At 41.7% G+C, this 24,957-nt stretch overlaps 1 protein-coding gene across 1 annotated transcript in view; it reads right to left on the bottom strand.

Annotated features, from left to right (window-relative positions):
* Nucleotides 1–24,957, bottom strand: part of COL6A5 (collagen type VI alpha 5 chain) — a 106,208-nt gene that overhangs the window by 72,860 nt on the left and 8,391 nt on the right. The window contains exons 4-12 of the mRNA XM_024747790.1: nt 22,132–22,692; nt 14,458–15,012; nt 11,813–12,388; nt 8,608–9,183; nt 6,575–6,915; nt 6,381–6,462; nt 3,762–3,904; nt 3,080–3,172; nt 612–665 (exon numbers count right to left, since the gene is read on the bottom strand). Coding sequence (XP_024603558.1) covers nt 612–665; nt 3,080–3,172; nt 3,762–3,904; nt 6,381–6,462; nt 6,575–6,915; nt 8,608–9,183; nt 11,813–12,388; nt 14,458–15,012; nt 22,132–22,692 — 2,981 coding nt within the window. The remainder of the gene's footprint in view (nt 1–611; nt 666–3,079; nt 3,173–3,761; nt 3,905–6,380; nt 6,463–6,574; nt 6,916–8,607; nt 9,184–11,812; nt 12,389–14,457; nt 15,013–22,131; nt 22,693–24,957) is intronic.

Below are 24,957 nucleotides of genomic sequence, written 5' to 3'. Positions count from 1 at the left end.
CCTGAGAGCCTATACTTTTAATCACAAATTGCTGTGCAGATAAGGATTCTAAGGGGATGGAGATGCAGGCTGGATGTCTCCTAAGCTTTTCTTATCCCAATGGAGCCACCTAAGTGGTTTCAGTTCCTCCAAATCCATTTTTATAATTTGGTGAACCAAGTGAGAGTTCTGGTTTGGGGGCCAAAGATTGAGATTCGAAAACCACATGTGGCTTGGAACCACAACACCATGTTTAGGGGGTGCTTTGCCGGCTTCTATTTCCATGTCCGAAGCACTGGGCTGCAGGTCCAGAGAGAGCCCCTTGCAAATAATCCAGCTTCACCCTGCGCAGGGGCAGGAAAGAGGATGCCCAGCTCCCTGCCACCCACAAAACTGTGCCAGGCAAAATGTAGGTGAGCCTGCTCCCTCCTTCTCCCAAAAAGTAGGTTTAGCAAGTGCCTCATGATTAAGACAAGGAAAAGGAAAAAAAAAGAAAAGCAACCCATTCCCCCTCCCCCCAAACTACAAAAAATATATAAACAAAACCCCATTATCCCTTATGGAAAATAAAGCTTCTTTTATGAAAAAAGGAAATCAGTAAGTATGGTGGGCAGTGGGTCACAAAAACTTACAGGGTCTCCTTCCTCTCCTCTGTGTCCTCTGCTGCCTTTCAAACCTGAAAGACCCTGGGAGGAAAGAGAGAAAATTCAATCTTAGTCATCTTCCATCAACTCAAACTTGGTACATTAGGCAAGACCCTCCCTCCAACCTGGTTGTGGTTTTTGCAGGTGTGGCTGTGAGTGTGAAGAGAGTCGGACAAGTTCTAGGGCTGGCTTTTGTCCTTGTTATTGGCTCTGAAGCCCTCTGCAGAGGTGGCCTCCTGATACCTACAGGAGGCTGAGTTTGGAACCCAGTGCAGCTCAGGGCTTCAGGGTCAGCCCTGTGCCAGGGGGGGTTGCATGGAGGACAGTGGTGGCCACCGGGACCCTTTCAGCAGGCAAATTGATAACATTTCCAAAGAGATCATTTTACTTTCTTCTGCTTTTTTGAGAGCTTAAAAAAGAATAAGCCCTTCAACAACAAGGTTACACATATTTAAGTTGCTATCATCTCTCCTTCTGTGTTTAACTGCCTCGTGGTTTATTTTTGGCAAGGATTTCCTTTAAGGTTTGCTTTCCTCACCCTCTAACACAGGTCCGCACTGTCTGCTCAGTATACTGGGGAGTTTTGCTCTTGGAATAGAATTCTAGTACCAAGCAACATAATAAGAGACGAAACTGTGCTAAACAAAACACTGTAACTTAGTAAAAAGTCAAGGGGAGGGATAAATTAGGAGTTTGGGATTAACATATACACACTACTGTGTATAAAGCAGATAAACAACAAGGACCTAAAGGGAGGTCCTTGATCAATTATCCTTTCACAAGGATGGACAATGCAGCACTGAGGAGCAAGAATTGTGTTTGAGTTCTTAAAATAAAATAGCCCAGGCTCCTTTTCATTGTGATATCTAAAATGCATTTAAAAAGTGCATAAAAGTAAATAAAATATAAAGGTACAGCTTAATTATTATGAAGTGAACATCTGTGTCATCACCGCCCAGGCCAAGAAATAGGACATGGCTGGTACCCAGACACAGCAGCTACCCCAGTCACAAACAACTCCTCACTCCTCCCCTGGGAACACACTCCTGCTTTTATGATAATATTTCCTGGACTTAAAAAAAAAATACTTCACTACTTAATCATTCATCCCTAGACACTATGGGTTAGTTTTGTCTCTTTTCAAACTTTTTGTAAATGAAATCATACCATACATACTTTTCTGTGTTTTGCTTTTTTTGCCCATTATTGTGTTTGTAAAATTTATCCCTGTTGTTATGTGTAGCTGTAGTTCATTCACTTTCACTACCTTAGAGCATTCTACTGAATGAAAATACCACGATATATTTATCTATGTTATTGCTGTGTAATTGACCTTTCATAATCTTTTTTTAAGGGCTATTAATCTGCAGTGCTATGTTCTTTTTGAAGTTCAATCACGTATTATTGCTGATGAAGCACAACTTTCCCCACCATTTCTAACACCTCTTGACACCTTTCAAACTGTCTAATGTGCAAAAGTGTAAACTGCAAAGCCAAGGAGCAACAACACCAAGGACACATAAGAGAAAAGGGAATCATTCTTAATAGTAGCAACAAAAGTGAGCCTTCTGAACCCTCCTACACGGTTGATGCGAATGTAAATTGGTGCAGCCACTATGGAAAACTGCATGGAGGTTCCTCAAAAAACTAAAAATAGAGTTGCCATATGATTCTGCAATCTCACTCCTGGGCATATATTTGAAAATACTCTAATTCAAAAAGACACATGCACCCCAATGTTCACAGCAGTACTAGTCACAATAGCCAAGACATGGAAGCAACCTAAAAGCCCACCAACAGAGGAGTGGATAAAGAATATGTGGTATATTTATACAATGGAACATTACTCAGCCATAAAAAATGAAATAATGCCATTTGCAGCAACATGGACGGACCCAGAGATTATCAGACCAAGTGAAGTAACTCAAAGACAAATATCATATGATATCACTTATACATGGAATCTAAGAAATGATACATATGACCTTATTTACAAAACAGAAATAGACTCAGACATAGAAAACAAACTTATACTACCAAAGGGGAAGGAGGGAAGGGATAAATTAAGAGTTTGGGATTAGCTTATACACACTACTCTGTATAACACAGAGAAACAACAAGGTCCTACTATATAGTACAGGGAACTATATTCAATATCCCATGAAAAACCATAATAGAAAAGAATATGAAAAAGAATGTGTATATATGTATAACTGAATCACTTTGCTGTATTGTAGAAATTAACACAACATTGTAAATTAATACTTCAATAAAATATATATTTTTAAAAATGTGAGCCCTTCTGATCTGGCTCCTACACCATAGAAGTCACACAAATGGCCCAAAGTAATTACATCAGTATCAAGCAAAGGTTGCAAACCCAACTACTCAATCTCAGCTCCACCTACACCAAATCAAAGCCCATTAGATAAAAGCATGTCACAACTCAATGGCACCTTTAAGCCTTTTGGTCCTGGGATCCCTTGAGGTCCTGGAGTCTGTGAACATTTGCAAAACGTACAGCAGCAAGTCCTCTCTGCAATGTTTCCCTGGGAAAAAGAAAAAATGAGTGAGCAACTATGGTGAGGAACTTCATCACATAAGAACTGAATTGACATAAATCATAATTCACCACCTACAGCCTGTCCTCTCTCATTGGGTGAGGGGCTGCGGAGAATAAGAGGTGCTTTTTGACTTAACCCTGAAGAGAGAGCACCAGATCAGCAACTGCACTGGCGACATACCTTTTCCAAGGAAATGACCTCTATTTATAGAAGAGGCACTCACTACACAGATGGCCACAGGCCAAGTGTGCACAAGACTGGTTGGTTCCTAGTTGACAGCTTTTGTCTCCTGGGATTTCTGCAGCATAAACTGTTGGGGGCTTTTGATTTGATTAGGGGTTGGTTGGATTTTAGCTTCCTCTGCATTCATTTGGCGAGATGACAAGGGATGAAAGGGCATGGCGAAGCAAAAAACAATGCTCTGGGCTTTCACAATTTTTCATATGCTAAAGACCATGTAACTGAATTTAGGGCAAACGAGGGAATCTTTGGGAATACTCATCAGGATTCCAATTCCAATTCCAATGTTCCCAGGGCATTTTGAATAATATTTTTTTTTTCTTCAGCAACTCACCAGATACTGTGATAACATATTGCCCAATTCTTTCATTCCAATGGTCAGGTGATTCCTGTAATCAAATCCTTTTCCAAATTCAAAGCTGGAAAACTCATCATGAGAGGTTGAGTTTAGGGAAACCACCAGCAAAGCGTCAAGTCCTAGGCAGTAAATACAACAGATATAAAACCCCAGGAATTGTACACAAAAAAGAAGGAAAGCCCATCTTATTTACATTCAGTGAACATGAATGAAAGAATCAAAAAGGGGTGAAAAATAAGAGAAAGGAGTGTTCTTGATACTGAAGAACCCAACAGCTCTTTGTCTGCATCTTCAGTACACACATGAGGCAATGGTTCCTGACCTCAGCCTGAAATCTAAGAAATCTTACAGAAAAACACTAGCAGAAAACTGTGTTTAATTCCTTACCACCAATCTTAATGCAGTTCTGGGGCATTTGAAAGCAATTTTTTAAGAAAGGATATTGTTCATCTTCACAGTTCTTCTGAATTTTTTTTTAACATGGTAGTTAGTAACTTTTTTAAATTTATTTTTTACACCATTTTAAAAAATTGAAGTATAGTTAGTTTACAATGTTGTGTTAGTTTCAGGGGCACAGCAGAGTCATTCAGTTATATATATTTTTTTTCCATTATAGGCTATTATAAGATATTGAATATAGATCAATATCTGTGCTATATAGTAAGTCCTTGTTGCTCATCTATTTTATACATAGTTGTATGTATGTGTTAATCTCAAACTCCTAATTTATCTCCCCCACCACTATCCCCTTTGATAACCATAAGTTTGTTTTCTATGTCTGTGAGTCTATTTGTGTTTTGTAAATAAGTTCATTTGTATCATTTTTTTAGATTCCGCATAAAAGTGATATCATATGATATTTGTATTTCTCTGTCTGATCTCCTTCACTTAGTATGATAATCTCCAGGTCCATCCATGTTGCTGCAAATGGCATTATTTCATTCTTTTTTGTGGCTGAGTAATATTCCACTGCATATATATACCACATCTTCTTTATCCATTCATCTGTTGATGGACATTTAGGTTGTTTCCATGTCTTGGCTATTGTAAATAGTGCTGCTATGAACTATGAATTTTTCTGAATGTAAATTAATTACATTAATTTGTAAATTAATTACAAAATTTGTAAATAGAATGTAAATAGCTCTTAAATCATCTCCACTGCCAAACACCTTGGCAGCTGGGTGGGCCCTGGAAGCTTGAGGAATGCCCAGGGTGATTCCAGTCTCAACTGAACTCCTGGCCATACCCAGGAATTCATTTATTCATTTATTCACCCATTCACTCACTCATTAATTCATTCGCTGGTCCATTTACTCTTTCTCTCCTTTCATTAAACAAATATTTGCTTATTAGGAGCCTATTATGTATTAATAATTGTACCAGGGAGAGGGTCAGGATGCTACAAAAGTCTGAAGAAGAAGCTCCTAACTCGGTTTTGGAAGGTCACACAAGGTTTCTGCGAAGAACTGATGTCTAGACTGATCCTAAAGGATGAATGGAAGTTGGTCAAGGGAAAGAACCAGAGAAGGGAGGTGGTGAGAAGAACTTGGGGGAAGCTGAGAGTGGGGAGAGTCCCAGGCAGAAGGAAAGAGGACATGCAAGGGTGAGGAGGGTGTGGTTGAAAAGGACATTGGAGGGAGAATGGAAAAAGTTCTGATGCTGGAACAGAGTGTGAGCAGCCAGGTAAAGCTGAGTGGGAAGTGGGGCCAGATCCTGTAAAGCCTCACAGGCCATATGAAGGAATTTGATATTCTAAGAACAGTGGGAATGTATAGTAGGGATTCAAGAAGGGAAGGTGACACAACCAGGACATTTATGGCCCCTGGGAGTTTCCATGGAAGCTGAACACTGGAAGCCACAAGGGCTACACCAAGGAAGCCTCCGATAACATGCCCCACCTGCCGGTCACCTGCCTGCCTCCTGTCTCTGTATGTGACTCTCCGCTTCTGCACTTAGCTCCCAGCTCTTCTGAAACTGTGACATGGACAGGGGAGGTATGGTGAGAAGTGCTTTTCAAAATCCATGTTGCAATCTTTCCCATGGAAAATCAGACACAGTAGGAAGTGTCTTAGGTTCCCTAGAAGCAGAATCTGAGACAGGAATCTGTGTGTAAGTGGCTTACAGAGGGAGAGAGAGAAGCAGGAAAGGGAAGGGGAGGTTGTGAGCAAGGATGTGTCTCAGTAAAGTCCTCACCTGGGTCTGATTCCTGAGGGTCCCTGGAGTGTAGGCTATACCAGAGTTGACCCACTTCAACCAAGAGTGTTGGGTTTCTGTATCCCTCTGCAATAATTACCCCTACTCCCATCCCTCAGGTGGGATGTGTGACCCCAACCCCCATTCCAAGCATCAGGTCACTGTTGGGTTCAGCCAAGGGCACACATCTATAGAAGGTCACAGGTATAAGAACTTGGCTGTAGCTTTTGCAGCATTTGGGGGATAAGTGGGCAGCTGGTCAAGGGGGTCTGGGCAGGACACCAGCAGCAGTTGCTTCAAGTGGCCAGGCAAATCCCAAGTTCCAGAGCTCCCTAGTAGGTACAGATTTGTTCAGCAGATTCCATGCTTCATCATTTACTTTTTCAATTTCAACTTTACCTGCTTCCCTGAGCCTGTCCGATGTATCTTCAAGCATTATTTTGCTTTCACCCCCAAGACCATCTGAAAAGATGAGTAATACCTAGAGAAAGAGGAAAGCATAGAATGGGATGACATGAGAACAAAACATATAACTGGGAGGGAGAAACCAATACAAGAGTATGGAGATGGGAGCTAGAATGTGACATGGATACCTGTCCTCGGGATGCAGACGTATCCTTAAATGTGTCCCACATGGACTGCACGAACTGTGCATTCAGGTGAGTTGGCCCGTTGACGGTGACTTGCAGTAGGCTGTCAAATATTGTTTCCTGGTAGATTTGGAACTTGGCAGGGAAACTCTGGTCACTGTTCACCTTAAAGGCCATGCTCACCTGTACCTCTGTGCCTGCCCCGCAGCTCACACCCCTGAGGGAGGTAATGTCCTCTAAGATGCCTGGGAGGTATGACTCCAGCTGGGGGTGGCCATGGAATAATGGCTGCCCCATCAGGTGAGTGGAAATGTCAAAGCTGACCACTATGTCCAGAAAGCAGTCTGGAGACCAAGGGAAATAAGGCCAAATTAATGAGCAGACAGGAGCAAGGAAGGGCAGATGGGGCAGGAAAAGGGGAAGCAGTCATGGTCTAGGGCTGGAGGGTCTCTAGGACCCAAAAGTGTCCAAGAAGGAAAATACTGGCTGCTCAGTCAACATGTAGCACAGATTCACCCTCCCCCTCCCCACCCTTGCATGTCCTGTTCAAATGTTACATGTTTCAGTGACTGTTTGAAGTCTAATCATGGTTTAGTCTTATTCTCAGTGGCTGGCCTCATGTGTGTGCATGCATATTTTCTTCTTTTAATGATGACATATTATGATTCATATAATTATAACATTAAATATTTGAATTGTCCTTAGAGTTTATTTAATCCAGAGGCCACCAACTCAGATGCTGGCAAAGGCCAGGAGGGTAATGTCAACGAGTCAAGTGGGCAGGGAATAAGAAAATGAATGCAGAGCAATGACACATCTGTTCACCATTCAGTTCCAGCTGAGAGTAGCCATGTGGGAAATGGGGCTTTAATGTGGTTACATTGTCTGATTTTTCAAAAAGAAACCTGAAATCTGCATTTTAATGCTATATCTCCAGTTTGTAAAAGTTATCAATTAATTAAGAAGCTGTCAACACCAAATAGGACAACCTCAATTCAGCTACAAGTTGCCACTTGGTCACCCCTGACCCTGTCCAGTTGCTCATTTTACACACGAGGAGACGGTCATGCATGGAGGTTGCTGCTGCTGAACCAGAGTGGGAACCCTGGCGTTCTGATTCCAGTCCCAGGCTCCTCCACCACTGTCATCTGCCCCCAGTGAGCACCCCAATAGAGAGCTTGGAAAAACCAATGTGTTTTGTAAAAGAAGTCGCTTTCATCATAACGAGTCTAGAAACAGAAGCTCTCTGGGGAATTTCTGCCTGTTGTGCAAATTCCACAAAATATTATCCTTCGATGTTGCTCTGTCCTCCCAACTCCCAGCCCCAGGTGTACAGAACCTGAGTCCCACACAGCAACTCGCAGCTGGAGCTAAAGAATGACATCCTCATCAGGTGAGCCATGGCTCTGCGTTCATTTTCTTCACTCCCTGCCCACTTGACTCACTTCCATGACCCACTCGGCCTTTGTAGCCAACAGCATTGGTGAACTCTGGAAATTAAATAATCCCCAAGGACAATTCATATCTTTACTATGTTATGATTATATGAATGCCATCATTCAAAGAAGAAAATGTACAGATGTGTGACACATCTGACACAGGTGGATAACACCCACACCCACACGCACACTGAATCCCTTACAAGATGGTTTAACAAAGCTAAAATAGGAAAACGTCCAGTCAGCAAATGTTTATTTTACTTACTTCCTGTGGGATGCAGGGCATTGCTCTAGGACTTCCAGAAGCAGAGAGGGTAGAAATAGGAGGCTGAGTTCCAGGTGTTAGAGGAGCATAACCACTGGATTACATTGGGGGGCAGGGCTGACCAGGGGACACAACCCAGGGCCTCCTCCAGCCTCTGCACCCTTTCCCCTGTCTCTGAGGGAGGCTGACCGATCTCAATTTCTGGAAACAGAGGAGATGTCTATTCTCACCACACACGTGTTCTGCTGGACTCACCCACAGACACCTTGGGAAATGGACAACTGGGAAGCTGCAATCAAATAATAACAAAGAAAGAGCAAGGGCGCACTCACTGGTTTTCCCGCAACTCTGGCAGATTTCACGGACCATTCTTTTTTTCACATCCACATCCTTTAGTTTATCAAAGTCTTTAAAAGTGATGATTTTTTCAGAATTGCCCGTTATCGACAAGAGCTCTTCCTTATAAACCTTTCCTATGCCCAAAGCCAGAATGCAAATGCCATCTTCTCTCAGGGTCTTCACTGCCTCTGTCACATCATAGTGGGGACCCCCAGATGTGATAACCACCAAAGTCTGAGGGACACCAGCCTTCCTTCTCCCACCAGCGGATTGCTCAAACATAACGCTCACTTGTTTCAGCGCCAAGTCCATTCGTGGAGACCCGCTGCTCTTCGTCGTAGTTTGGATTCGAGACTTCCACTGGGTTTTAGTCAGAGAGTTTTGCAACTCAATAATTTCTTGGTAGCGGCTCCCAAATTGTGCTATCCCAATTTTCATCCTTTGAGACTGAATGTCAAAATTATCAATTAAGTCTGACAAGAAAGTTGTCATGGTAACAAAGTCTGAATCAGATACCATGTCAGAGCCATCACAAAAGAAAATCACATCGGCTTCTTGAATGTTACAGACTGCAGTTGAAAAGATAAATCAGTTACTGTCCTTGTGAGTCATTCTAAATTTTCCCTTTGCTCAAATATTTAAATTGCTTTACTAAATCCTCACATTCATGGCAAATTGAGATAAGGTAACAGATGAGAGAACCACGATTGGCCCTCAAAGAGAAGAAAAAGTAGTGCGGAGGAGAAAGCTAATAGATTTTGTTTCAAATTTTAATTATTTACATGATTCATTTGAAAGGACACTGAACACTACTCTGAGAAAGAAAGTAAGACATTTGACTAGGTTGAATATATTCATTAAAAGGTCATTACAAAGGCTTGAAATCTCTTCAACATACCCATACTGGAATGTTCACCCAAGCCAAGTACCACTGTACTATTATTAGTAATCCTGTTACTATTAATGTTACCATTTTACATCTGTGTTGGAAGTTATCATTTAAAAAACCTGTTTAGCATACAATAATGGTTAATATTCATGACCACCTTGTGAGTAATTATTCTGTTTGTTAGGTAGAGAAATGGAATTCAGAGGTTAAGTAAGTTGCCTCAGAATACACAATTACTATGCAGAGGAGCTGGTACCTAGGTCCCTTTTATCCTTAAATCCAGCACTTTTTTATATTACAAATTATTTTAATAATATCATAACCCAAATATTAAAATTTCATGGACAAGTGTTAATAAACAGGGTACAGGGTCATCTCCCTGAAGTCTAGCGTGAAATGGTCCATAACCAAGGGATGATGCTCGGTTCCCTTCAAAGGCAAAGGCTGGGATGGGGCAGCACTAAAGTGATCACTGAAAGTAACTGAGAGGATGGAGCATGCATCACTGACTTCTACTGCCTGTTCTTCTTTCCCCCCTTTCTTTCACAGCTGTGCCTCCCTAATAAACTTCTTGCATCCCAAACTCCATCTCAGCATCTACCTCCAAAAAGACAGGTGTGGGAGATGAGAAGAAAGCAGTCCCCATATTCCTAGGAAAAGACTGTAGTCCTAGTAATGTACTAGATTTGGTGAGGACCCAGTGATAAACAAAAGCCCAAGCCTGCCCAAGGAGTTTGTAGTCTTGTGATGGGTACAGATAACGAAACAGCAAGTATGAGTTAAGTGCTACCACCAGGAGAAATAGAAGGTGCGGGAGTTGAGGGACATGGTGGGGACACTGCTGGGTGCTGGGTCAGGAAGCTGGCAAACAAAGGCTGGATGTGACAGGCAAGCTAGGTGCAGCCAAGGGAAGTGGCAGGCTTGTGGTGGGTGGAATGATGCATACAAAGATGGAGGAATTTCAGGATGATGGGAAAGGCTATGAAATGGGGGGCAAGAGATGAGGTGGGAGACGTCAGCAGGGGCTAAGTTGATCTCAGAAGTTTAGAAACTGTAACCTGTGAGCAGATCAGTGATACAGCCCAGTGTGTATCAGAAAGATCACTCCGTGTTAAGGATGGTCTGGAAGGCAGCAGGTCAGATGGCAAGGGTGGGAGTCCAGGGAAGGACCAGACAGATGCAAGAATTGAGCTGGCCCCACTCTCTTGGGAAAAGTCATGTTTTCTTAAATACCATTATTCAGTATCTGAAACCAAGAAGCTGAATTTATTGCTTACTTAAGTAAAGTAGAGCTGTGGAGGTCAGAAGTAGTTTCACCCAGCCTAGCAAATGCTGGTCCGACACAGGATATGGGGGGAGGTTTTGTTTGGGGTTGGACTATTTCACAGAGATGAGAGTGAGTAAATGTCAGTCATAGAAACATGATTTGTGTTGGATACAAAAGTAGGTTTCAAACTGGTAGAGAGGAAGGAAGGGAGGAGGAAAGGAAAAAGAGAAGGAAGTCAGAAGAAGGGAGGGAAGAGGAAAGAAGAAAGGAAGTTAGCTGGTTGACTGATGCATCTGCCATGTCAGGAGGCCTGGGCTAATATCTGGCCAGGATTCCAGCCTTCCAAGGAGGTACACAGATCTCCTAGATGACTTGCCAATATCTGCTGCTTTGAGGTCAGGTGGCAGATCTCACCCTTTCCTCCCTCAGATGTGATGCCTCCAGCCCCTCCTGCCCTGGGGTATCTCACGGATAAGCTTTGATCCCTTCCCTCCTGGTTCCTAGCAGCCAGTCTCTATTATCCCATTCCTGGCCTTTATCCAGAAAAGTTCACTATACCACTTGGACTTCCAATGGCCCTACAGGATGCTGAGAATCCCATTTAGAGGCCCATGGAACTTTGAAGACAAAAGTCTATCTGTTTAAACCATGAAACTCTCCACTTGAGTTTGGCCTGAAACTGATACCGAGTAGTTGCACTTGGGGCCATTAAGCAAATGGGCAGCACAGGCAGCCGTGAAATGAGGAAAGGTGAATATTGCCCTAAGAAGAGTCCTTTCTGACAAGATAAAGGAAACAGGGAGGCCAGATAGCAAGGACTGCTTCTGAAACCTTCTTGTATAATGTCTTCAATATGGTGACAAAGGACCTTTAGACTCTTGCTTAATCAACAATGCATTTCTTTCAGAGATGAGAAAACTGGTAGCCTGAGCAGAGAAATGTTCATCCTGTGACACCCAGGTAATGGGAAGCCAAGTCATCATATATTTTTTGTGTAAACTTGTATCGCTATCCCTGTAGAAACTTTAACAGCCCAACTTACCCTCTTGTGCATTAGTACACATACTATCTTGCAGAGGCAGGTAAATATCTTTCAGTTTGTCGAAATTACTGACGTGGATAGTATAGTTTTTATTCCCCGCCATAGTCTCCAGTTCTTCTTGGTCGGCCTTTCCTACACCCACTGCATAGATGATGACGCCTTTGGCTCTTAATTTTGAAGCCGCATCACTGAGCTGATCTCGGTCATGGGATACCCCATCTGTGATGATGATCAGCATCTGCTTCACGTTTTGCTTGAGACGGCTGCCATGTTCCTCCATGAACAGGTTGTTTGCATGCTGCAGAGCCCTGGCAGTGAAGGTATTCCCTTCCGTGTCCCTGGGCCTCCTCAGATGCTCAATGACGGCTGACCTGTTTGAGTACGTATTGAGGTAGAAGAGAACCTCAGGATGATCCGAGTATCTGAGCGCTCCAAACTGAACTCTGTCCGGGCCAACATCCGATTTCTTCACCAAATGGAGAGTGACATTGATCATGCTTTCTTGGTCTTGGGGCAGGATGCTGCCTGAATGGTCCAGCACAAACACAATGTCTAACTGTCTAATCCTTTTACAATCTGAAAGGAGAAGAGAGTAGGCATCACAAACTTCCTGCAGTGTGTTCTGCACAGACTAGAAGGGAAGCAAACTACGTTTGCCACGTCCCTCCCACGTGCCAGATACTGCAGTTCACTTAGTTACTGTTGCCATTTTAAGGAGAAAGAAGCTGAGGGCTTAGAGATGTAGAACTTGCCCACATCATGATTCCAAGGACACTGGCACCCTTATCTATGTAACTCTGTGATCAGATTGGTGCTCCTCACGCCTCCCGACTCTATTCTGCTAAATTTCATCAGGTCGTGCAACCCCTTTTGCTAAGCAGGCTTTCAACTGGAAGGGAATGTCAGAAGGTAATTCAATGTAGTTCAGTGGCGAGACACGACCAATGTTTGCCAGACTGGCCTGTAGTTTTGAAAGGGTCAGGGGCTCAGTGGATAAACTGGGAGTTTCATCCTGTTCCTTCAGACTCCAGCTGTCTCCTCATCTTCTAGTAGATAAACTTTCCCATGTGCACCATGCCTCTTTGAATTTACACGTATTCCTTCCCCTGACTTCTCAAATTGGAACCCAGAAAAGCCCATGTAGGGGGAGAGCTAAGTCTCCTTTCACCTCACCCCAGCCCCAAGCCCTCTTCCACATTAGAAGCCAAGCAACCACTCTGGCTCAGTCTCCAAAGTGTGAGCTTGTTTCCACTCTTTTCCTTCCCTAAGTAACTTAAGCACATGTTTCCTAAAGGTTCAACCTCCACCTGCCTATCTTACCTCCAATACTTATTTCTAACAATGAGGCCTCAAAATTTCAAGTCTCATCCACTGTGGATGAGCCCAGGCTACGTCAGAAAAACAACTCAGTGTGATTTGGTGACTAGTCATAACTTGATAAATATTTATGAATTGATCTAATGTATGAGTCAGCTAAAACTTCACCTCATGCTATAGAGAAGGTCTCCACAAACATTACATTTCTCAAAATGAAGAAAGGCCGGAAAGAGCCCTTTGGATTTCAAAGGTGGGGCCGTGGCCTTAAGGTAAGCCTTACTTAGAATGTGTCTACACTCCCAAGGGTTTGGGAATCACTGCCATTCTTGGAGGAAGAAAAAAAATTCCAGTTAAGCTGTTCCAAGAGAAATCTTAGAGCTACTGCCTAAAGCTCAGAGTTTATACTAAGACATCTTATTTGTTAACTTTCTGAAATTTTGAAACACATAATCCTGAAGAACGAAGTCCAGAGGAGGCCTCTGCTGCCAGAGGAACAATATACAATTACTAATGCTTTGGTTTGTTCCCTTAGTTGTATCCAAAACACAGATAACAACAGCACATGGTAGATTTAAAAGCACAGGTGCTGTTAACCTTACATGTGGATTTATAGCAAGCTCTTACTCGAGTCATTAAAATTGATGGGCTCAAACTGAAGGTTGTTCAATTCAATTTGAAAAGGATTACAGTTTGTCAGATAAAAGTGATGACTCCAAGCAATTGTTTTTTTAAAAAGTAGCAAATTAAAATTTTCCAAAGGGATAGACACACAAACAGCTGATACATGATACTTAGCTGATAGAGGGTAAGAGAATAATGTGAAGTAATGAAAATATACACTATAACTTTAAAATACAGAGGGTTTTTGTTGGGGCGATGCTGTGCTTAGGATATTGGTTTTAATTTAACTAAGAGGAAGATGAATTTGTATTTCTATTTACTGCTTAACAATGGTTATAGGTAGCCAAGAAACAATTTGGGGAATCATTTGGGATTAAAAATTGGCTCTGGAAAATCTAGGTATGCAGGTATTAAAGAGTTGGAAATTTAATGTAAAATTCTGAGACCTTCTTGGAATATATTTAAAGTCATCAAAATCAGAGTACATTTTGCCAAATTAGCTGACAAAACTGTTATTCTAGAATATGTCTTGGTATTTCGTATATATGTTCCTGAGGTCATGGGTATATTAACATAGCATAGATAAGATCAAAATTTAATATCAAAGTCCAGTTGGAGGCCAAGCCCAGTGTCCAAGTCACTGTTCACCCCATTATAAAGTCAACAGCTCACACCCTTGAGTCCTGGAGGATAACAGGGTCACTTACCATGAAGAGCACACACGCGGAAGATGAGTTTACTCTCTATTGCCTTTAGATCATCAAAGTTCTCAACTTGGAAGACAAGGCTGCCGTCCCCACTGATCTCCTCCAGCTGAGATCTATTGGCCCCGTACACCCCCACAGAGAAGATGACCACACCTTTGTCCCGAAGAGCTTTTGCAGGGTCTATCACATCATCTTGGGCTTCTCCATCAGTGATGAGGATGAGAAACTTTTTGACCATTGAACGGCCCCCCTTGGGCTCAGTGAAGTATGGATCCACAAAGGTTAGTGCTCTTCCAGTCAAAGTGTTTTTGTTGATGGGAGACATTCTGTTTATTGCATCAGAAATTTCTTTTTGTGTATAGTATTTATCAAGCTGGAATTCTTCCCTATTATGATCACTGAATTGAATGACACCAACTCGGGTTTTGTCTGGGCCAATCTGAACCTTAGCTACCAGGTTTTTCATGAAGGTTTTCATTTTCCCAAAATTTTCATATCCTATACTGCTAGAACCATCCACCAGAAACATGATATCGACCTTCATGTATTCACATCCTGCATGTAATCAAAAAGACCAGAAATAAACCAGGTTGGAATTGTCCTCAGAATGTATAAAAGACAGTAAAGCAGAAATAAATCCTTTAATCAGAAAATATCTAAAATTAACTCAAGCAACTTCCATTGCATTTGAAAATTTTATCTGCTTCTTTTGTAGAAGCCTGCTGACTAGAACTCTAAATCAGAAATTCATTGAAGATTACCTAAGAAGTTTTAGAGAAGAAATACAACTTCAAAAGTATATATTCATTCACTCACTTATGCATATATGCATTATGCATTTATTCATTCATAATTTTTGAAGTTTATGAAATAGAAAGCATCAGGCTATACATTAAGGATGCAATGGTGATCAAAAAAGGACAGAGAAAAGTAAGCAATTTTTGGCACTAATATGACTAATATTCCAGGGTTTTATGTATATTCTTGAAACACAAATTTCCAGGTAATCCTTATATAGCATTATTTTCTGGGATAATTTAAAGTGATTTGAGGGGGGACCTTCAAGATGGCAGAGGAGTAAGATGTGGAGATCACCTTGTTCTCCACAAATACATCAAAAATATATCTACATGTGGAACAACTCCTATTGAATGCTGACAAAAGAAAAAAACAGAGACAAAAGAATAGGGACGGGACCTGCACCTCTGGGAGGGAGCTGTGAAGGAGGAAAAGTTTCCACACACTAGGAAGTCCCTTCACTGGCAGAGACGGGGAGTGGAAGGGGGAAGCTTTGGAGCCACGGAGGAGAGCACAGCAACAGGGGTGCAGAGGACAAAGAGGAGAGATCCCCTCAAAGAGGATCAGTGCTGACCAGCACTCACCAAACTGAGAGGGTTGTCTGCTGACCCACCGTTGGTTGGTTGGGGCTGAGAGCTGAGGTTTCAGCTTCGGAGGTCAGATCCCAGGGAGAGGACTGGGGTTAGCTGCATGAACACAGCCTGAAGGGGGCTAGTGTGCCACAGTTAGCCGGGAGGGAGTCTGGGGAAAAGTTTGGACCTGCCTAACAGGCAAGAGATAATTGTTTTGGGGTGCACGAGGAGAGAGGATTCCTTCCCTGTCTGCCCACAGAAGGCAGAGCACCACCTAAATGAGCTCCAGAGATGGGTGTGAGCTGTAGATATCAGCTCGGACCACAGAGCTGGGCATGAAATGCTAATGCTGCTGCTGCAGCCACCAAGAATCCTATGTGCAAGCACAGGTCACTGTCCACAGCCCCCCAGGAGCCTGTGCAGCCTGCCACTGCCAGGGTCCCATGACCCAGGGACAACTTCCCTGGGAGAACACATGGTGCGCCTCAGGCTGTTTCAATGTCATGGCAGCCTCTGCCACTGCAGGCTCGCCCTGCGTTCCAATTATAACTACCGTACCGCCCCCACCCCCCAGCCTGAATCAGCCAGAGACATATAATCAGCTGCTGCTTTAACCCTGTCCTGTCTGGGTGGGAACAGATTCCTGAGGGTGACCTACATGTAGAGGTGGGGCCAAAACCAAAGCTGAACCCCAGGAGCTGTGCGAACAAAGAAGACAAAGGGAAATCTGTCCATTCAGCATCAGGAGCAGTGGATTAAATCCCCACAATCAACTTAATGTACCCTGCATCTGTGGAATATCTGAATAGACAATGAATCATCCCAAAAATGAGGCGGTGGACTTTGGGAGCAAATGTAGACTTGGGTTTGCTGTCTGCAACTGACTGGTTTCTGATTTTTATGTTTATCTTAGTATAGTTTTCAGCACTTGTTATCATTGGTGGATTGGTTTATTGGTTTTATTTCTCTCTTCTTTTTATTATTATTATTTTTTATTTGAATAATTTTTAAAATTATTTAAAAATTTTTTTTCTTTTACTTTTTCTCCCTTTTCTTCTGAGCCATGTGGCTGACAAGATCTTGGTGCTCCCGCCTGGTGTCAGGCATGGACCACTGTGGTGGCAGAGTTGAGTGCAGGACATTGGACGATCAGAGGCCTCCAGGCCCCACATAATATCAATATGCGAGAGCTCTCCCAGATATCGCCATCTCAATGGTAAGACCCAGTTCCACCCAACGGTCAGCAAGCTCCAGTGCTCGATGCCCCATGCCAAACAACTAGCAAGACAGGAAAACAACTCCACCCATTAGCAGAGAGTCTGCCTAAAATCATACTAAGTTCACAGACACCTAAAAACACACCACTGGATGCAGCCATGACCACCAGAAAGACAGGATCCAGCCCCACCCACCAGAAGATTGGCACCAGTCCCCTCCACCAGGAAGCCTACACAAGCCACTGAACCAACCTCACCCACTGGGGACAGACACCAAAAACAACGGGAACTATGAACCTGCAGCTTGTGAAAAGGAGACCCCAAACACAGTAAGTTAAACAAAATGAGAAGACAGACAAATATGCAGCAGATGAAGGAGCAAGGTAAAAACCCACCAGACCAAACAAATGAAGAGGAAACAGGCAGTCTACCTGACAAAGAATTCAGAGTAATGATGGTAAAGATGATCCAAAATTTTAGAATTACAAGGGAGAAAATACAAGAAACATTTAAGAAGGACCTAGAAGAACTAAAGAGCAAACAAACAACGATGAATAATATAATAAATGAAAGTAAAAATTCTCTACAGGGAACCAATAGCAGAATAACTGAGGCAGAAGAATGGATAAGTGACCTGGAAGATAAAATAGTGGAAATAACTACTGCAGAGCAGAATAAAGTAAAAAGAATGAAAAGAATTGAGGACAGTCTCAGAGATCTCTGGGACAACATTAAATGTACTAACATTTGAATTACAGTGGTCTCAGAAGAAGAAGAGGAAAAGAAAGGGTCTGAGAAGATAACTTGAAGAGATTATACTTGAAAACTTGAAAACTTCACTAATATGGGGGGCTTCCCTGGTGGTGCAGTGGTTGAGAGTCCACCTGCCGATGCAGGGGGCATGGGTTCATGCCCCGGTCTGGGAAGATCCCACATGCCGTGGAGCGACTAGGCCCGTGAGCCATCGCCACTGAGCCTGCGTGTCCAGAGCCAAGGAGAAACATGCCAAGACACATATTAAGCAAGCTATCAAAAATTAAATACAAAGAAAAAATATTAAAAGCAGCAAGGGAAAAGCAACAAATAACATACAAGGGAATCCCCATAAGGTTAACGGCTAATCTTTCAGCAGAAACTCTGCAAGCCAGAAGGGAGTAGCAGGACATATTTAAAGTGATGAGAACAAAAACTACAACCAAGATTGCTCTACCCAGCAAGGATCTCATTCAGATTCGAATGGAGAAAATAAAACCTTTAGAGACAAGCAAAAGTTAAGAGAATTCAGTACCACCAAACCCTCTTGCACTGTTGGTGGAAATGTAAATTGATACAGCCACTATGGAGAACAGTATGGAGGTTCCTTAAAAAACTAAAAATAGAACTACCATACGACCCAGCAATCCCACTACAGGGCATATACCCTGAGCAAACCATAATCCACAAAGAGTCATGTACCACAATGTTCATTGCAGCTCTATTTACAATAGTCAGGACATGGAAGCAACCTAAGTGCCCATCGATAGATGAATGGATAAAGAAAACATGGCACATATATACAATGAAATATTACTCAGCCATAAAAAGAAACGAAATTGAGTTATTTGTAGTGTGGTGGATAGACCTAGAGTCTGTCATACAGAATGAAGTAAGTCAGAAAGAGAAAAACAAATACCGTATGCTGGCACATATATATGGAATCTAAAAAAAAAAAAAGTTTCTGACTAACCTAGGGGCAGGACAGGAATAAACATGCAGACACTGAGAATGGACTTGAGGATGTTGGGAGGGGGAAGGGTAAGCTGGGAAGAAGTGAAAGAGTAGCATTGACATATATATATTACCAAATGTAAAATAGATAGCTAATGGGAATTAGCTGCCTAGTACAGGGAGATCAGCTCAGTGCTTTTTGACCAGTTGAAGGGGTGGGATAAGGAGTGTGGGAGGGAGATGCAAGAGGGAGGGAATATGGGGATATGTATATATATAGCTGATTCACTTTGTTATACAGCAGAAACTAACCCAACATTGTAAAGCAATTATACTCCAATAAAGATGTTAAAAAAAATAAAGTGATTTGATAAACTCTACAAATCAATATTAGAAATTTAGGTGAAAAGCTTTTACTAGAGATAATAAGTACATTAGTAAGCACATATCCATTCAACATGGACTGTTCCTTTATTTATACATAAAATTTGTAGATACCCTACTGACTGGAAGTGGACATTTATATGCATATATATGTATCTGTACATATATACACACATAGAAGACCAATTTCTATCAGCCATAAAAAAGTGTTATTAATTCATGGTGCAGGAGTTGTGTGTGTATATATATACATATATATGTACCATAGTATATATTTATATTACATATTCTATATATAGTGTAAATATATTTTCTTTAGCATGTATCTCCTTAGTCTTAACCCTTTTGTCTATCTGCTATCACTGCCATTCTTTTACCAGCCCCTCCCTCAATACTCACAGAATCTATCCCATAGTATTTGAAAATGTATCATCATTTTCAAATGATGATACATTTGAAAACGATGATACAGTATCAGCCATAGAAGAATTAAAAGATGCTATCTGTATTCTAATAACTTGTATAAGGCTCACCAGAGGGTATTAAAACCATCATTTGAGATCCATGCTGCCCTGGACCCATTTTGAAAGTTGTAAATAGGGAAGTTCCCGAAGACGTTTGTGGCCTTGGCAAAGCCCCAGCTCTGCAAAGTGTGGAAGGTTCTCTTCCATGAACACATGTCAAAAGAGGAGACTTTTACCTGTGGTTCAGTATTCACAGGATCTACCTCCTCGTCTCAATTTGTCATGGAAGCCACTCTGGCCCTCTACCATCTCCCACTCTTCCACGTCAATAAAAGAGTTTCAACTAGGCAGATGGTTGCCCAGGTAAAGACTATATTTCCCAGGCTTCCTTGAAGCTAGATGTGGCCCTGTGACTAAGTTCTTGCTAGTAGATATTAGCAGGACTGATTTGGCCACTTCTGGGACTTAACAATAAAACAATTGAGCATGGTGGGCTCCCCTGGCCCTATCTCCCTTTCCACAAATGCAGGGTAATGAACCAGCCTCTTTGCTAGACCTGGACTGCTTACCCTGGACTATTACAGAAAAGAGAAACAATATTCTATGTTGTGTAGTTTAGGGTCTTTTTGCTAGAACCACTTAACCTGCTCCTGAACCAATACACAGTGTCATTCCATCCACATGTGCTCTGAGACCAGTCAGTGGTTTCCAGGCCCTCCAGCATAGGGTCCTTAGTTTTCCTGCCTCTCTATTCACCATATTATGGCTCATTTCCTTGTCCACAGTTTGTCTCCTCCCTCAGGTGTGCCAGGGTTTTGGCACCTGAACTGCAACTACCTGATCAACAAAAAAAACGTACTGTCTTTCTTCAGATTGGTCCATGACTTTCTCCCTTGAGAAGACCTGAAGTACAATCTATTTTAGGTTTCCTGAAACCCTTTTACTTTCCTTGGCATAAACTCCAGGAAACGTCAGGGAATCTGTACTCTTACACTCATTCTAAGACATCCTGAAAACCCTACTCCACTACTGTGGAAGGAAGAAAAAAATCAATAAAGTTGTGATTTAGGATTTTACTGTTAATGCTACTTATTTGCTGGTTTATTTTTCTTTGGATTTTAGTGACTCAGAAAAAATTCTAACACATTTTCACTTTTGTAAGTTCAAGTAAGTTAGAATTCTTTTCCTTTCCACATCAGTGAACACCTTGACCAACTTTTAAAATAGCCACGTTTTATGTAGCGCTTACCATGGGCTAAGCCCTCTTTTAAGTGCCTGCATGTATTAGTACATTTAGGCTTCACAATATGCCTACACATATGGGACAAAGGCAGGTAGACAGTAAGTAACCCATTCAAGGTCCACAGCCAATAACTGATAAATCTGGGTTGTGTACTTTGATGCTTTGACTCCATCATCCTTTATCTTAATCAGTAAGTAACATGACTCTTGGCAGACGATATTTTCAGGTGCTAATACTCACAGTCAACACACACCCATCTTCAATTAGTAAGTGGCTATTATTATTTTTTAAAATTTTATTGAAGTATAGTTGATTAAAAATGTCATATTAGTTTCAGGTGTACAGCACAGTGATTCAGATATATATATATATATATATATATATATACTTTTTCAGATTCTTTTCCCTTATAGGTTATTACAAAATATTGAGTAAAAGTCCCCTGCGCTATACAGTAGTAGGTTCTTGTTGTTTATTTTATATATAGTAGTGTGTATGTGTTAAACCTAACCTCCTAAATTATCCCTCCTCCCCTTTTCCCCTTGGTAACCATAAGTTTGTTTTCTATGTCTGTGGGTCTATTTCTGTTTTGTAAATAAGTTCATTTGTATCTTTTTTTTAGATAAGTGGCTATTACTAATAAGAGAAATAACAATCAGGTGCAGGAATTTGCACATTGTTCTTCCTTACTTCTGTTACTTAATTTTTGGTCAGAACAAAAATGCAAATACGTGTTTCTGTTATAAATAAAAATAAGCAAGGGTTACATATGTCCTAGGTGTGCATTCATAATAGAGAAATAATGGTTGGTGTTTATTATGCTAAACCTATACAGATACTCTGATGTAGGTATTATCCTCATTTTCCAGACAAGGAAGTTCAAGGTTCAAGCAGTGAAGTGAGTTGAACCCTAATCTACTTAAAGCCAGCGCCCATTTTCTTTCCACTGTCCTCATCTGCCTGAATTAGTGTGTACGCACACACAAACACACACATACACAAATAAAAGTTTCTTATCCTCCACAGCAGTGGGCTTTGTCAAAGCAACAACATTCTTAGCAACCTTCACACTTATGGCTTTCGAGATGGCCTTAGGGCAGCTGTCTATACAGGGATTCTCCAACCTTGGCAATTGGCTTAAAATGAGGGGCTGAATCCCTCCACAGTTATAAAGGAAGTTAGCAAAATGTGAGCCAGACAACTGGTCACGTCATTCCTTGTTTTGGCCTATTAATCTGCCTGAAGCAACCAACGAAGTACAGAGAATAAAGCCTTTTACTTTTGCTTACCTTTCTCAGTGCAGATGCTGCGAACAACTTCATTTTTGATTCCTTTTAAAGAATCAAAGTTCTGCCCAAAGTGAACCCTTTCCTCTGCCCCAGCAATTTGTTGCAGTTGTGTTCTGTCAGCCTCACCAATGCCGACCACGTGGATGGTGATGTGTTCAGCCCTTAGTCTCTCAGCAGGTCCCAGGACATCATCCATGAACTTCCCATCAGTCAACACAATGAGGTAACAGGGTACCTCATTCATCCTCTGCTTCCTTCCCTTCCTTATTAGTGGCAGAATGAAATCCAGGGCTGCTCCAGTAAGAGTTCTGCCTCCAAGTTGCTTGATGTTAGAAAGAGCCTTTCTTAATGTCACATCATTAGGATAGTCATTGATATCAAATTCCACCTCCCTCTTGTGGGAATACTGCACAGCTCCAACTCGGACTTTGTCTGGGCCGATGCTAAACATCTCTATCACCGCCAGCATAAATTCCTTGATTTGCTCAAAGTGTTTATTCTGAATGCTGCTTGAGCCATCAATGAGGAAATAGAGATCAGCTTCTTTTGTATCTACACAGCCTGAAGAAAAATGGAAAGCAGAAATTGCATTCTCTGTTAACTATAGAGAATCTGGAGAGAACATTGCAGGAGGGTTTGGAGAGGAGGATGAGACTGCGAAGGTTCTAAAGAATGAGAACACTTCAGGTTTGCACGGAGCCTGGACACTTCGCTGCGCACATTCATACCCATTTTCTCCTTTGAAATTTACCACAGCCTTCTGAGGAAATTGAAACTGAATGAGGCCTAGTGGTTTGTCTGAGGTCACACAGCCAGTGAATTAAAGAGTAAGGACAAGATTCCCAAGTCTCCAGGCTTTTAGTTAAAATCGTTTTTCTCGTATTGACACCTAGCTTTTTAGTTTATGCCTTAACATTTCCTGAGAAATGACCTTCTGTTCTTACTTCCCCAATAACCTTTTCTGTCCAGAACAACTAGAATAATGTATTTAAAACTAGAACCAGATCATATTACTCTTCTGCTTAAACGATTTATCATTGTATTTAGAATTTAAAAATGAAAAATCAGCTGATCTTTCCCCCTTCTTTTCTCTCTGACCCTATTTCCAGCAATTCTTCATCTTCCTCACTGTGTTCCAGCGACACTGGGCTTTTACTGTACTCTAAATGTGCCCCAGGGCTTTTGCACCTATCCTCTTTCCTGGAATATTTTTCCCCCAAAATCTTCATGGCTGGTTCCTTCCCACCTCCTGGACATGCCAATTCAAATGTCGGCTCTTTAGAAGGGCTTCCCTTCCAGCTAAAGCACATCAATCACTGTGTATTCTATTAACCTATTTTCCTTATGATGCCCATTACTTTCTGAAATTACCTATTCAGACAGACACAGCCTGTCTCCTGTCACAGAATGTCAGCTCCATGAGGGTGAGACTTTGCCTAGTTTTCTGCTTCTGCCCGGTAGGCCTGGTATATCACAGGATTTCAACAGAAAATTGTAAATAAAGGAGCTCTAACTGTTCCTTCCTTTGTTGAGCAGCTTCTCTGAAAAAGTGCTTTAACTTTCATAATAGTCTATTTACAACTCTATTTAACCATTTTTGAAATTGGGTAGAAGGAAAAGCATACCTTTAAAATTTATTTATGTGCACAATTACCTGGTTGAGTATGTGAAAAGGTCTTTAAAATACAACACAATTTAGTCATTTCAGAAATATTTTCTTTCTTGATAGCTTGTTGGCAATATATGGCTATTGACACTACTTCAGGCTATGAAGAGTTGGTCCTTAAGAAATCAGAAATACTGGAAATAAGCTTGACCCTGAGAATTAAACTATAAAATCTACATATAAAGTATTAGGGCAGGGACTACCCTGGTGGCACAGTGGTTAAGAATCTGCCTGTCAATGCAGGGGACACGGGTTTGAACCCTGGTCCGGGGAGATCCCACATGCCGCTAAGCAGCTAAGCCCGTGCGCCACAACTACTGAGCCTGCACTCTAGAGCTCACGAGCCACAATTACTGAAGCCTGTGCACCTAGAGCCTGTGCTCCGCAGCAAGAGAAGCCACTGCAATGAGAAGCCCATGCACCACAACGAAGAGTAGCCCCCACTTCCTGCAACTAGAGAAACCCCAAAGAGCCAACACAGCCAAAAATAAATAAATAAATTTATTTTAAAAAAAAGTATTAGGGCAAAGGTAAGCAGTTATCTGTAAAAGACAGGGGTGATGCCAGGCCACAAAAACTTGACAGCAACCAGAATGAATTGACTTATATATGTAATAAAGAAGAATGGTGGTCAGTAATGTGGAAGAGAAAAATTCGAGTCGGGGGTAACCATGGCAATACCCATCCAACTCTGCCTGGGGCTGTGAGTCACATGTTGCTATTAAAATGTGAACTTAAACTGATTAAAATTAAATAAAATTTAAAAGTCAGCTCCTCAGTTGCAAAAGCCACATTTCAGGTGCTTAAAAGTCCCATGTGGCTAGTGGCTATTATATTGGACAGTGTAATTACAGAATATATCCATCTAAAAAGTTCAAGTGGACAGGGTTGAAGAGAAAGGTGTCTCCTGGCACAAGGCCTCACCTGCAGTTTTACAGAGAGATAGACAGAGATGTAGATCTATATATTTGATTTTAAAATAGTCATTCCCCTGATTAAATACCACTAGAGATTTCAGTCATAAAACTAACTCCCTTGCTCTGATTCCACATCATCCAGCAGTCTTTTGATCACATTTTAGCTTCTGACTTGTCTATATGTCTACAGGGAGAGACTATGTTGCTCAGAGGACATGAATGTCAAGGTCCCTGGGCACTAAT

The sequence above is a fragment of the Neophocaena asiaeorientalis genome, unplaced genomic scaffold (genome assembly GCF_003031525.2).
Source record: "Neophocaena asiaeorientalis asiaeorientalis breed wild unplaced genomic scaffold, Neophocaena_asiaeorientalis_V1.1 scaffold33, whole genome shotgun sequence".
In the NCBI taxonomy this organism is placed as follows: domain Eukaryota; kingdom Metazoa; phylum Chordata; class Mammalia; order Artiodactyla; family Phocoenidae; genus Neophocaena; species Neophocaena asiaeorientalis.
Note: the sequence above shows the minus strand (reverse complement) of the source record. Positions and strands in the feature narration are given on the sequence as shown.